Source organism: Dendropsophus ebraccatus, chromosome 3 (assembly GCF_027789765.1).
Source record: "Dendropsophus ebraccatus isolate aDenEbr1 chromosome 3, aDenEbr1.pat, whole genome shotgun sequence".
NCBI classification, from domain to species: Eukaryota; Metazoa; Chordata; class Amphibia; order Anura; family Hylidae; genus Dendropsophus; species Dendropsophus ebraccatus.
Genome location: NC_091456.1, coordinates 21,767,865 through 21,782,175, shown reverse-complemented (window position 1 = coordinate 21,782,175; position 14,311 = coordinate 21,767,865). Strand labels below are relative to the sequence as shown.

At 44.0% G+C, this 14,311-nt stretch overlaps 1 protein-coding gene across 6 annotated transcripts in view; it reads left to right on the top strand.

Moving 5' to 3' along the window:
- SEPTIN5 (septin 5) overlaps nt 1-14,311 on the top strand; it is a 60,287-nt gene that overhangs the window by 25,936 nt on the left and 20,040 nt on the right. For 3 of the 6 annotated variants that reach the window (XM_069961090.1, XM_069961089.1, XM_069961092.1), the window contains 3 exons: nt 2,056-2,130; nt 10,605-10,701; nt 11,615-11,701. In XM_069961090.1, the coding sequence (XP_069817191.1) occupies nt 2,056-2,130; nt 10,605-10,701; nt 11,615-11,701 (259 nt within the window). Of the gene's footprint in view, nt 1-2,055; nt 2,131-7,401; nt 7,624-8,737; nt 8,784-10,604; nt 10,702-11,614; nt 11,702-14,311 lie in introns of those variants that run through there. The other 3 variants (XM_069961091.1, XM_069961093.1, XM_069961094.1) reach the window with 3 other exon arrangements.

Sequence of the window (14,311 nt, the reverse complement as noted above, 5' to 3'; positions counted from 1 at the left end):
ACAGCAGCTAATAAGTATGGGAAAACTTGTGATTTTTTAATAAAAGTAAATTACAAATCTATATAACTTTCTGATATCGGTTGATTTGAAAGAAAAAGATTTTCGCTGGACAACCCCTTTAAAATCCAACCATGTTTGAATATTTCCCCTTGTCTGGATGGGTTTCCTCTATATGTAGCTGTTTTAAGATACTTAGTGTGCAACAGAGAGAAGCGGGATCCCCATAGGGGACAGAAACTGAAGTGATATAATGTATTCTGGGAAAAAAATATGCAAAGCATATCTATCAAAGAGTGAATGAGCTCGCTGTCTGATGCCAGAGTGACTTACCTTCATCCTCAGCACATGACCTATAGGGACATATCAGCAGATAAGATGCTTTTAACCTGCAGAAAATTTCTCTTTATGGGAATGAGTCAACGACTTAAACCAGAAGCCACGTTCCACTAGGTGGCACCATAGGGCAATTTCTTCATTGCTGGACAGAGGACTACTTTGCATATTTTATATCCCATAATTCCAGCCGATATGTCCTTGAAGTCTAAATAGCTTTTTGGCACTCTCCTCAAGGAGAATCCATACTCTATAAGGCTATGTTCCCAGACAGTGTTTTTGCTCAGTATTTTGCAACCAAAACCAGGAGTGGATTGAAAACACACATAGGCTATGTTCACACACTGTTAAAATTTTGTAGATGGCCGTCATTTATGTCAAATAATGGTTGTTTGGTCAAATAATGGTCGTAATGGTTGTTTTTCTTTTGAAAGACAATTATTTGCCCTTAAATGACGGCCATCCGCTCAATTTCAACAGTGTGTGAACATAACCTTTCTGTGTTTTCCATCTGCTCCTGGTTTTGGTTGAAAAATACTGAGCAAAAATTACTGCGAGGGAACATAGGCTAAGGCTGAAGTCAGAGGGAATCCCGGCCGGAGTGTATACACATAGGGGGGGATTTATGAAGACCGGTGTACAAGTACGCCGGTCTTATATAAGGCCCCGCCCCCTTTCCCCGGCAGGATTCACTAAGAGGCGCATGCGTCTTAGTAAATCCGTCCGTCCAGGCGCCCGAACCTGCGCCTGGCGTACGAAATCTACACCTGCTTTCAGCAGGTGTAGATTTGGGTCATGATTTATGCCTGCGAGCATGACCCAAACTGACATGTCGACTATTTATTGAATAGCAGCCGCACAGACCTGTCACTTCACACAATGGAGAGTGCGGCTCCGGCCACACTCTCTATTGTGTGCTATGGTGAATTGGGATGTAGGCGCCCACGGATGCGCCCGCATCTCAGTTCAATAGAAATGATCCGGCCGGTACTGCAGTCGGGTCACAGAATGGCCGGTGTCTTGAAGTGTGAACCCTGCCTAAGGCTATGTGCAGACATCTTAAGAGACTGGCCGTTCCGTGACCTGGCCGGTCTATGAAAAGATCATCCTGGCCGCTACCGCAGTACTGGCCAGATGATCTTTTGGCCCGCAGAGTTCTGATGCGGGCGCATCCGTGCGCGCCCGCATCAGAACTCCCCACAGCACACTATGGAGCGAGCGCTCGCTCCACTGTGTGCACTGACAGGGTAGTTTGACATTTCAGTTGTTTACGGTGTCACTAGGGATCCCGGCCGGAGCATATGCTATGGGTATACGCTCCGGCCGGGATCCCATAGAAGGCAAGGCAACGTATGTTTTCGCACAAAGTACAGCCGTTGTTGCCGATAGCAATAGTTGTGTGAACATAGCCTAAGGCTGTATTCTTGGCACAGCACTGGGGAAAATGATTGCTCTGGAATATTTATATATGATGCACAATGACACAGTACCTTCATACTCGTATGCATATGTGGGCCAACATGCTTTGGACCCTAGTTGGTTCCCTGATTTATCTATTAGTCATAGATGAAGTGTCTGTTACACAAACCACAGACTATGTCTTTGCTGCTACATACATAGTGTGAGCAGTAAGCGGAGGTGGATGTTACACCCCCCCCCCCCCCCCCCTCATTGTTTCTCCTCATACAGTCTATGAAAGTCATGTTGTTTAATCTCTTGCAGACAGCAGGGTTTGATGGCTTCGGAAGTGGTTTGACATTGGGCTCCCATGAGGGCCGCCCTCAGACCCTTGCCACGGTAAGAAGACCACTATGTCCACCTGCTCCTTGTCTCTGGGTCATCATGTTGACTCGGCCAGACCTGCACCTCTTCCTTCCCTGCACAGTTTTCCTTTTATACCCTAGGTTGTAATGCCGGGCTGTGAGTGGCTTCGGCTTACAACCATTTCCCTCCTTCTAGCATGATCTTCACAACTATCCTCTGTAGTTCTCACTTTTAGCAACACTTTCGTGCACCCTATTTCCTGATCTTTCCTGTAAGTTATCTCGCCTACCTTCCAGTGGTGATGCGTCCCCCTTCCCCCAACTAATGTTCTTTCTATATTGTTACCTAATTCATTGTTATTCTGGATGTAACTGTATAATGACTTTGTCTTTTATGCTGTGAGTGTTTTTTCTTGCTATATACAAGTATCGTAGAGCGTACCTGCCTGTAGAGCGTACTTGCCTGTCGAGAGTAAAATGGGTCAAGAAGAAATAAATGAGCTGTTTCCGAAATTCTAGGTAATATAGTATGAGGTGTCCTGGAAGTCAAGTTATTACCATAGTGTTATGGACCAGAGAGTGGAAAGGTAATAGACCTTGTGATTCTAGTTTACAACCTTCCCTCGGGATACAGAGCTGTAAAGGTTACGGACAACTTTGATATCGAAAAAAGGTTTTGTACATGCAATTACCAGTCATAGCGTTAAAAGCAATGTCATATGAAGGTAAGACCATTGCTTGCCTGAAGACAATAGCACCTGTCAAAGGTAGAAAATATAAGGCAATAGGTGAACAGTCAGTGCTGGAAGGTAAGGATCGGACGGTAAGGATTTGACTTGTTATGTCAGATCTTGTGTTCCTGGCAGAGGAGACCACCATAATTACCGTAATTACCATGGAGACAGACCACGTGACTGCTATGGGGCCCCATAGGACAGGGGGGCCCGGGCCCCCATCAGCAAAACATGTGGTCTGGCTCCATGGTACTAGCAGGTGGCAATGTCAACCCAGGCAATGTTTCTCCCCCAGAGAGACAGTGGCTCCGCCCATACACCCCCCTCCCCCGGACAGTGACAGCAGCTGAAGCAGGCACTGCCCACTGGTGCCATCCGCCGCCTGCACCTCCAATCACACACCCCTCCCTTCTCCCCCATTTTTTACGCGATTTACTTGCTTAACTTAGCATTTAGGAACCAAATAAACAATAAAAAAATTCTTATCAAAAGATGAAAAGTTTTATTGCATGTCCTTAGTGTACGCCAGCATTAGAGCCTCCGAATATAATCTTAAGGTCTATGAACTGTTTTGTAAGATCAGACGATCAGCACTCCAGGAAACAGTGTTGCTTGTAAATAGGAACAAGACCTGCAGTCAATGTACAGAAAATAAGACGACCGGGAGTACAAAAAGACCCCCAACTTTTCCAGTTTAACTCCAGTTTACCCCTCTTCCAAGGCACACCAAATAAAAATTGATAAAAATTATCAGACCGCAGCAAGATCTGAGAGGCAGAGAAGGAGGTACAGTAATAACGGTAGGATACAAGGGCGGCCAGATGGGTGAAAGGGGTGTGGTTTTCTGGGCACAGCGCCACTCTACTGTATCTCTTTTTTCCATAACCCATACGCCTACAGCTTGCTCCGCCCATCATACGGTCGCCACATACGGCGGGGATGCGGACGTTTTGAGCTCCTCCCATCGTATGCGGCGACCACAGATTCTCCAGTCTAGTTCAGAAGTTTTTCAACACCTGCTCTATAAGACGACACCCGGCTTATAAGACGACTCTGACTTTTGAGAGGATTTTCCTGGGTTAAAAAGTTGTCTTATACACAGGAAATACAGCATGTGCAAAACAAATGGATTAATTGACATCCGGCCCACTGCACCATATAATAAATGTCCCCCAATGTGTAAGTCTGTCCAACTGTTTGTCTATCTATGAGCATGTGTCTTTCTATCCTATATAGTGGCGTTTTCAGTGTAGACAGATATTTAGCTATTTGGAATGCTGTCCCTGCCATGTAACAGTGCTGCCCTCTATAGTATAAACAGTGTACTGCAGTTTAAAAGTAGGAGAGAAAAAAAAAAAAAGAAAATCAGCACAAAACACAAATAGTATGTAAATATTTAAAGCAGGGATGGGGAACCTTCGGCCCTCCAGCTGTTGCAAAACTACAATTCCCATCATGCCTGGACAGCCAAAGCTTTGCTTCGGCTGTCCAGGCATAATGGGAATTGTAGTTTTGCAACAGCTGGAGGGCCGAAGATTCCCTATCCCTGATTTAAAGCATAGTTAGTTGATATGATACAGCATAATTTATAAAATTGATAATGTATGTTATGTTACCAGTTACATTGTTATCTGGTATGTTACCTAGTATTACTCATCTATTCTGTTAAGTGTCACCATACCATCCAGACAGCCGCCTCTCTCGGCTAGGCACTAGAGTAGAGGTTCACCTCATCTTCCAATACTTTACCGATATTAGTTCTTTAACTAGTTGAAACATAATGTTAGCGGATTAGTGTTAAAAGTCCAGCTAGCCCTTTAAGAGACGCTAAACTTAGAAAATGCACAAAAAATTCCATTTAAAAATTTATTATAATATTCAATATAATATTTCTTAACATTCCACCTGCAGCTCCTACTACATGGAGCTGTATACATACTATTTTACCTTGTCCCCATATTAGCTTTACATATCTGTATGCAAACAGCCCCCTTAAGTGGTTGAGGGCCCCCTAATGCTCTAAGCCCTTGGGCAGTGCCTGAATGGTCAGTCCGCTCTGGTACTCATGAATGTGAAACTCAAACATTTCTCATGACTTACAGATTGTCTGGGTTCTGTGACCCCTGAACTCCTTACCCAGAAATCATTGTTTATGTTTAAAAGTCACTATCCTCTATGGGGAAAAAGCGGCTGAATTATGAGTGTGAACTGGTATTTTTTTTAGCTCTTTCCCATGCTTTTATATTAAGCAATAAATAAATTGAATTAGTTGAGTTATTGCAGCATCTTATAAGCATCTTAAAGAATTCTGGGAAGAAGGGTATGGAAAGTAGTTCTCTGATACCACCTTATAGAGGTAGCTTCTCTTCAAGTCAATGATTGGTTACATTAAAGGCGAACTCCCACAAAAATAAAAAAAATCGTGGGCGGGGTGCGGGAACATAATAAAGAAAGAATACTTACCTGTCCCTGTTCCCCTGTAGCAACTCTCTTACTGCTCTTGGACAACCACTAGATGTAATTTTTAGATGGCATACTGGTACGTTGTGGCCCCGCTGAGGGCTTGCCAGCTCAGCCAATCAGTGACTGCAGCAGTATCCCGCCCCAGTCACTGATTGGGCAATCCACTATCTGGGTACGTAATGCTGCAGGAGGCACAGGGATGGGTAAGTATACATTTTTATTATGTTCCTGCACCCCCCTGCCAGGGTGTGTTTTTTTATATTTTCATGGGACTTCGGCTTAGAATATGACTGGGGATTTAACACATTAAGCTAGAAGTTCTCCAAAAAGTGAGTTTTACTCTAAATTGCTATACAATGCTGTTTCACATGCATCTATAGGCCATATACCCATTCACCATACTCCATTTTGGTTCAAATATGCATCAAAGACTGGAGCAAAGCTGCAGGTGGGAATAGAGCTTCGGTCTTAGCCACATGACCGATTGACATCCTTATTATCAGATTACTAAAAGCCAACGGTTACTTTTCTGGGACATTCGTTGTAGTCTATGGTCCTCTTGCAGTCATGCTCGAATCTCGAACAGTTTACAGCTGGCAGCCATCACAATTGGCCATACTGAGCCATAGAGAATAATTGCATTTCATTAGTATGGCAGCAATTTGTTGTGGTAATGTGTACTACAATTACTTTCATTCTTTGTCTTTGGGTCCCAAATCAGCTCTATAATAACCTGTTTCCTTATTACATGTGATCCCCTGCAGACCAGCTCAATATTTCCCCCCCACACCTTGTGACAAGAAATGAGCGCAACTCCGCCATGCTCCAGTCCAATCGTTCGGCATTTGATTATTGGTGGCTGAAGAAGTTGGATGCAGTTCTAGGGAGTCTGAAAAACATAGATACAGCCTAGGGCCTATGGCTGTATCCATGTTTTCCCAGACTTTGGCCGTATCTATGTTTTCCTGGACTCCCTAGGGCTGCATCCAACTTCTTCAGCCACCGGTAATCAAATGTCGCACAATCAGACTTTAGCATGCTCAGTTGCGCTCATCTCTACTAGTGATCCATCCATCTGAGGCTAATAATCTGTAATAAACCACACTATGCAATTGTCTGCATATAACTATCTCCATACCCGTCTTCACACTCTGTCAGGAGAAATCTATAATGCAGAAGTGATCTATCATTGCTTTCAGCTATTAGGACAGATATGGAAAACGCCCAGGACTCCAGGACCCTTGAAACATATGAGACTGTGACGTCACCTAGTTTAAAGGAGTACTCTAACGGAAAAAAAAAAGTTTTCTTTCAAATCAACTGGTGTCAGAGATTTGTAATTTACTTCAATTAAAAAAAAAAAAAATCTCCAGTCTTCCAGTACTTATCAGCTGCCGTATGTCCTGCAGGAAGTGGTGTATTCTTTTCCAGTTTGACACAGTGCTCTCTGTTGCCATTTCTATCCATGTCAGGAACTGTCCAGAGCAGGAGAGGTTTTCTATGGGGATTTGCTACTGCTCTGGACAGTTCTTGACCCGGAAAGAGGTGGCAGCAGAGAGCATTGTGTCAGACTGGAAAGAATACACCTCTTCCTGCAGCATATACAGCAGCTGATAAGTAGTGGAAGAGTTGAGATTTTTAAATAGAAGTAAATTACAAATCAATATAACTTTCTGATACCAGTTGATTTGAAAGAAAAAACAAACAAACACTGGAGTACACCTTTAACAATGAGAGACTTTGTCCAAATATGTTGTTCATAGTACGTCCTATATCCTACTGGTTTGGGACCTTGAATAGCACAGAAGATTCTTTGTTGTGATAGAAAATATTTATTGAACCCAAAAATACAGTGTCTAAAATATTCTGGAAAAAAATAGTCCCTTCTAGATGTATCATCCTGGGGAGGCTGTGTATACACAGTATTACCCTATGATAGCCTTGGCCTGCTTGATGCAATAGGAGTTAACTCCTGCAGTGCTGAGCCAGGTTGTGCGGGGTTAATGGCCTCCTTCCTCTTCCTCTGTCTCTCCCATTATCCGCCTTCCCAACTGCTAATCTTTCCAATGAGAAGTTACAGGAAATTCCAGAGCGGAGTCTGGGGAGGGCAGTCCCACATGCTGGAGCTTACACACACACATACACACATACAGATGGTTGTGGTCAGCGGTGGGAGGGGATGGATGGGTGTGTGTATACTTTGCGAGGTAACTTTGTGCTAGCGGCTGTTGCTGGTGGGTATGGATGCCATCATAATTCAGGAACTTCTGGCCGAGAGATTGCTGTCTCCCAGAACGCTGACACAGAGAACGTACCCCATGAAGCTGAAGGTAACCGAAGGGCTAGAACTAGCAGGGGGTGCCGGTGGATGGGAGCTCAGATCTTTAAGTGTATCTTTATTATTTGTGCTATTATTAATTCAGACTAATAATGTTCAGACGTTCCCGTGTGTCTGCACTATTGATCTCCTTTGCATAGGGCTCTAGCCGGACTGTGGAACTCTGCTAATAAGTAACTGGATAGAGCGAGGGACACAGGAAGAAGTGTGCGGGTGACAATGTGACACAGGGGACTATAAAGTAACCGAAATGAGAGAGGCGTACAGAGAATGTGAAGGGGTAGAGCAGCTGGTAGATGGAGAGACCTCAACTAGAATGAATGGAGTCAGATGAGTCCAGGAGTCACATAGTCATATAGTTGACATAGGCCGGTGCCGTCCGTCTATAGAGAGAAGAACAGGATGTTTGAACAGCTGACAGGAAAAAGCAAAAATCTAAGTAGACAATGGGGGAGATTTATCAAACTGGTGTGAGGGCCCTATTCCACCGGACGATTATCGTTCAGATTATCGTTAAATCGTTCGAATCTAAACGATAATCGTTTGGTTGAAATGCAGTTAACGATTAACGACCGAACGAGAAATCGTTGATCGCTTTATAAGACCTGTTTTTATTGTTGCTCGTTCGCAAAACGTTCGCAAATCGTTCACATTGAATAAGAGGTAGTTCGGTCGTTCGCAGTAGATATGAACGCAATAGCGAAGAAAGAACGATCGCAAATACGATCATAAGTAACGATTATCGTACCATGGAAATGAGTGAACGTTTTCAGGTCTTTCACAATAGCGTTTTCAGGTCTTTCACAATAGCGGTCGTTTGAGATTGTTAATCGTTAACGATTATGCAAACGATAATCGTCCGGTGGAGTAGGGCCCTAAAAGTAGACTTGGCTCAGTTGCCCCTAGCAACCTATCAGATTCCATTTGAAAGGTGGAATCTGATCGGTTGCTAGGGGCAACTGAGCCAGTTCTACTTTACACCCGTTTTGATAAATCTATATAGGGATGAGATTTATCAGTCTTGTGTAAAGGAATAGTGGAGCAGTTGCCCATAGCAACCAATCAGAATTGAGCATTCATTTTTAAAAAGGTCTCTAAGGAATGAGAGCTGGAATCTGATTGGTCACTCCGGGCAACTGCACTTTACACAAGGTTTGATAAATCTACCCTAGAGATGAGCGAACCTGGAGCATGCTCGAGTCGATCCGAACCCGAATTTTCGGCATTTGATTAGCGGTGGCTGCTGAAGTTGGATAAAGCCCTAAGGCTATGTGGAAATCATGGATATAGTCATTGGCTGTATCCATGTTTTCCAGAAAACCTTAGAGCTTTATCCAAGTTCAGCAGCCCCAGCTAATCAAATACCGATCGTTCGGGTTCGGATCGACTCGAACCCGAACCCGGTTTGCTCATCTCTAATCTACCGCTATCTGGTGTATAAGACGGTATTATATTAGACGGTATGTGCTTATGAGTAGTATTGAGCGGACCTGTCAAATTGTTCGGGTTCGGCAACGTTCTCTGAACCCTAAGACTTGGCGTTTGATTCCCTGTAGAAGATGGATGCCAGGAAAACATGAATACAGCCTATGGCCCATGGCTATATCCATATTTTCCAGGACTTCCTAGGATGGCATCCAACTTCTGTGGCCACAGATAATCAATGAAGGTTTGGAGAGCGCTGCTGAGCCTGAACAGTTTGACAGGTTCGCTCAACACTACTTATGAGCTGTTATATACCGTGGTAGGGGATCGATCAAATGAGAGTATATTTCCGTGATGACTATTTAAGGGTTAACGTATATGTAACAGGATGTTATTGTCCCCTTATATAGGGTTTACAAAGCAGGATTCTTTAGGCCCGTAACCTGTGCTATGCAAGAATAGCAAATTGATATAATGGCCTTGGATTAGGGCAAGGGGAACCTTCGGCCCTCCAGTTGTTGCAAAATAACAATTCCCATCATGCCTGGACAGCCAAAGCTAAAGCATGATGGGAATTGTAGTTTTACAATGACTGGAGGGCCGAAGGTTCCCCATCCTTAGATTAGAGTAGGTCTGCATGTCAACTTTGGCTGTGCAACGTGTTATGGCCCAATATCGCCATGATGCGTTGGTAAGAGCACATACAGTCGCATTGTGTTTTGTAAATTTCTGCAACCAGAAGTCCACCCTAGGGTTGTGGTAATGTATGTGCTGCCATGTGACCGCATTAATTTTCATTAGTCATGATGGCGGTGTAATGGGACAGTGACCTGGATAAGTGTAGCCCACCCTTAAGCCCGTATTCCACGGGTCGTTGGAGGAGCAAACGAGCGCTGTCAGCGCTCGTTTGCTCCTCGCTCGCTGCCGCCGCTATTCGACGCGGCTGCAGGGAGCGGGTGAGTGCGGGAGGGGGCGGCGGGGAGCTGCGGGGGGGCTGCCCGGGGGATCGCTAGATCGTCCGGGCAGCCCATAGGATATAGCAGCATCTGCTGCCGATGCTCCTATTCAACGGAGCGACGGCAGCAGATCGCTGCTATATCAGTCGCTTTTTTTTCAACATGTTGAAAAACAAGCGACTGCAACGATCAGCCGACATGAACGATGTCGGCTGATCGTTGCACTCTATTCCACGGAACGATTATCGTCCGTAGCGGTCGATATCGTCCGAAAACGAACGATAATCATTCCGTGGAATAGGGCCATTAGTTTGGCCGGGGACCACCAGTCTGAGAACACTACTGAAATCTGTCCATCTCTCTCTAATGTCTCAAGATACATTTTTCTCCGGCAACATCACATTAATGGGGTAGATGCAGCTCGACCTGGTGCGTGATATATCATAATAACACACATTATATATATATATATATATATATATATATATATATATCTTATATGTATGTATGTATGTATTATTTCAGTTTGTAGTTGGTTAAACAGACCTGGTCCCGTCCTGGTTGTAATCATACTGATTGTTTCCTTCCACAGGACCAAGAAAAGCAATATGTTGGGTTTGCAACATTACCCAATCAAGTCCATCGGAAATCGGTGAAGAAGGGGTTTGACTTCACTCTTATGGTGGCAGGTGAGATGATCCGTCCTACAGTACTGTACAGGGAGGGTGTCCGTAAAGACCCTTTATATGACAATTGTTGCTATGATTAGTAGGTTGTGATGGGCGTTTTTAGACAAGAGTCACGGTTATGATTTCATACTGTTAAAGGGGTTATCCAGCGCTACAAAAACATGGCCACTTTTCCCCCTCTCTTGTCTCCTGATTGGGTGGGGTTTGAAACTCAGTTCCATTGAAGTAAATGGAGCTTAATTGCAAACTGCACCTGAACTGGAGACAAGAGAGGGGGGAAAGTGGCCATGTTTTGTAGCGCTAGATAACCCCTTTTAAATGTAAATATTTAGCTTTTTCCCTTTGAACTATGTTCATATTTGTCTGTTACTGTAGCAGCACAGTAGTCGTCCATTTTTTGTTGTAGTGTTGTAGACTTTATTGCCATTATATATTTTAAAATGGGTAAAGAATAGAGATGAGCGAATCTGCCGAGGTTCGGGTTCGTATGAAGTACTCTGGGCTACGTGTATTTCTATTGTATGGACGGGGAGAGGTTGCATATAGACGCCGCTTACCTCTCCGATTCCAGCGCCCCGTCCTGCCTCGGCCGCTGAATGGCTGAGCTGCCTTGAGACATCACATTTCAAGCCGCAGCTCAGACCAGGAACCGGCAGCGTAACGGGAGAACGGGGCGGCGCGATCCAGGACCCAGTGCTGGAACCAGAAAGGTAAGTGACCGGCAGCCTCTATATCCACCCCCTCCCCGTCCATGCACTAAAAATACACCTAGCCCGGAGAAGCCCTTTAAGGCCACAGATACAAAGCTTATTGTTAACAGTTGTCTATTTATCACCGGTTTGTACAAGAACCTGCATTGGGCAAAATAACTTCTACATGTCGCATATCTTTATCTAATTCTTGGGTCTTTCAGGTGAATCCGGTCTAGGGAAATCGACCTTAGTGAACAGCCTCTTCCTCACAGATCTTTACAAGGAAAGGAAGTTGCTTAATGCAGAAGGTACAATGTTTTCCTTCCTCTTCAAAAACGTGTCACATGGTTCACATCTGCTAGCTGTCGTATTAATATACATTGTATCCTATGCCCTGTGTGTGTGTATCTATATTCTGTATGCAGGTACTACTGTCTAGGATATTCATTTTTCTGTGTATGAGAATTTGGCTGGAGTGATGGGACCATAATCTCCAGAAAGGGTATATTTTCTCCTAGCAGTCTCTGCTAAAATTTCCAGTGTTCCAATACTTATTAGCTGCTGTATGTCTTACAGGAAGTGGTGTATTCTTTCCATTCTGACACAGTGCTCTCTCTCTGTGTCAGTAAATCGCTATAGAAAACCTTTTCCTGCTCTGGAAAGTTCCTGTCATGGACAGATGTGGGAACAGAGCACCAGAGAGCACTGTGTCAGGGTGCGTTCACACCTACAGGATCTGCAGCAGATCTGATGGTGCAGATTTGATGCTGTGTTCAGTTATTTAAATGAAATCTGCTGCAGATCTGCTGCGGATCCGCAGCAGAAAATCAGCTGCAGATCCTGTAGGTGTGAACGCACCATCAGACTGGAAAGAATAAACCACTTACTGCAGGAGATAAAGCAGCATTTACTTGGCAAATGAGGTTCAATGTGGATAAATGTAAAGTTATGCACCTGGGTACTAATAACCCGCATGCATCATATGTCCTGGGGGGAGTTACTCTGGGAGAGTCACTGATGGAGAAGGATCTGGGTGTACTTGTAGATAATAGACTACAGAACAGTACACAATGTCAGTCAGCTGCTTCTAAGGCCAGTAGGATATTGTCATGCATTAAAACAGGCATGGACTCTCGGGACAGGGATATAATATTACCGCTTTATAAAGCTTTGGTGCGGCCCCATCTGGAGTATGCCGTCCAGTTTTGGAACCCGATTCATAAAAAGGATGTTCTAGAGCTGGAGAGGGTACAAAGACGGGCAACTAAACTAATAAGGGGAATGGAGCATCTTAGTTATGAGGAGAGATTAAAAGAATTACATTTGTTTAGTCTGGAGAAGAGACGTTTAAGGGGAGATATGATTAACTTATTTAAATATATAAATGGCCCCTACAAGAGATATGGGGAAAAGATGTTCCAGGTAAAACCCCCTCAAAGGACAAGAGGGCACTGCCTCCGCCTGGAGAAAAAAAGGTTCAATCTCCGGAGGCGACAAGCCTTCTTTACCATGAGAACTGTGAATCTGTGGAACAGTCTACCACAGGATCTGGTCACAGCAAAAACAGTCGAGGGCTTCAAAACAGGGCTAGACAAGTTCTTAGACCAAAATAATATAGATGCATATGTATAGAACATATCACCCCTCCCCCTTCCCTGTATCCATCCCCTCCTTGGTTGAACTTGATGGACATGTGTCTTTTTTCAACCGTATTAACTATGTAACTATGTAACTATGTAACTAAGTATTGGAAGACTTGAGATTTTCAAATAGAAGTAAATCACAAGTCCCTGCTAAAATCTCCAGTGTTCCAGTACTCATTGGCTGCTGTATGTCCTGCAGGAAGTGGTGTATTCTTTGCAGTCTGACACAGTGCTCTCTGCTGCCACATTTGTCCCTGTCAGTAACTGTCCAGAGCAGTAGCAAATCCCCATCTCTCCTGCTCTGGACAGTTCCTGACATGGACAAAGGGAGCAGCAGAGAGCACTGTGTCAGACTCAAAAGAAAATACCACTTCCTGCAGGACATACAGCAGCTAAGAACTTGGAAGACTGGAGATTTACACATATGTGTAACTTTCTGACGCAAGTTAATAAAAAAAAAAAAGTTTCTCTCTGGAGTACCCCTTTAAAGGGTTTTTCCTTACACAGCGGTGCTACTTGTGCTGAAAATAGCAGCAGAATCCAGTTCTGGGATTGATGGGAGACACAGGGGAAACACCCCAATGGTTATGGCATATCTTAGCAATATTCCATAAGATTATGAGATAGGAACGTCCATTTAACACATATAGTTAGCGATATATGTAAAATTAGGATCGTCTCACTGTAAGTGATTTCATTGATAATTTTTAGAATGACGCCTTTAGTTATCACAAAAGAATATTACCAAGATATATCCCTTCAAATATGCAGAACATATAAGTGAGCTCCACTGCAGGGCAAGGCTGGGTTCACACTATGTATATTTCAGTCAGTATTGTGGTCCTCATATTGCAACCAAAACCAGGAGTGGATTAAAAACACAGAAAGAATCTGTTCACACAATGATGAAATTGAGTGGATGGCCGCCATATAACGGTAAATAACGGCCATTATTTCAATATAACAGCCGTTGTTTTAAAATAACAGCAAATATTTGCCATTAAATGGCGGACATCCACTCAATTTCAACATTGTGTGAACAGAGCCTTTCTGTGTTTTTAATCCACTCCTGGTTTTGGTTGCAATATGAGGACTACAATACTGACTGAAATATACGTAGTGTGAACCCAGCCTTAATGTGTTCATGCTTTCTGCCTGTCTGTTCATGCTGTGAGTGCCCCCTACTGGTGGCCTGAGGTTTACGACGCTTATCAGCGGGTGCTTTGGAGCGGCCCCCTGCAGCTGTTTCCCACCCCACCAGCACTGATTGATAGA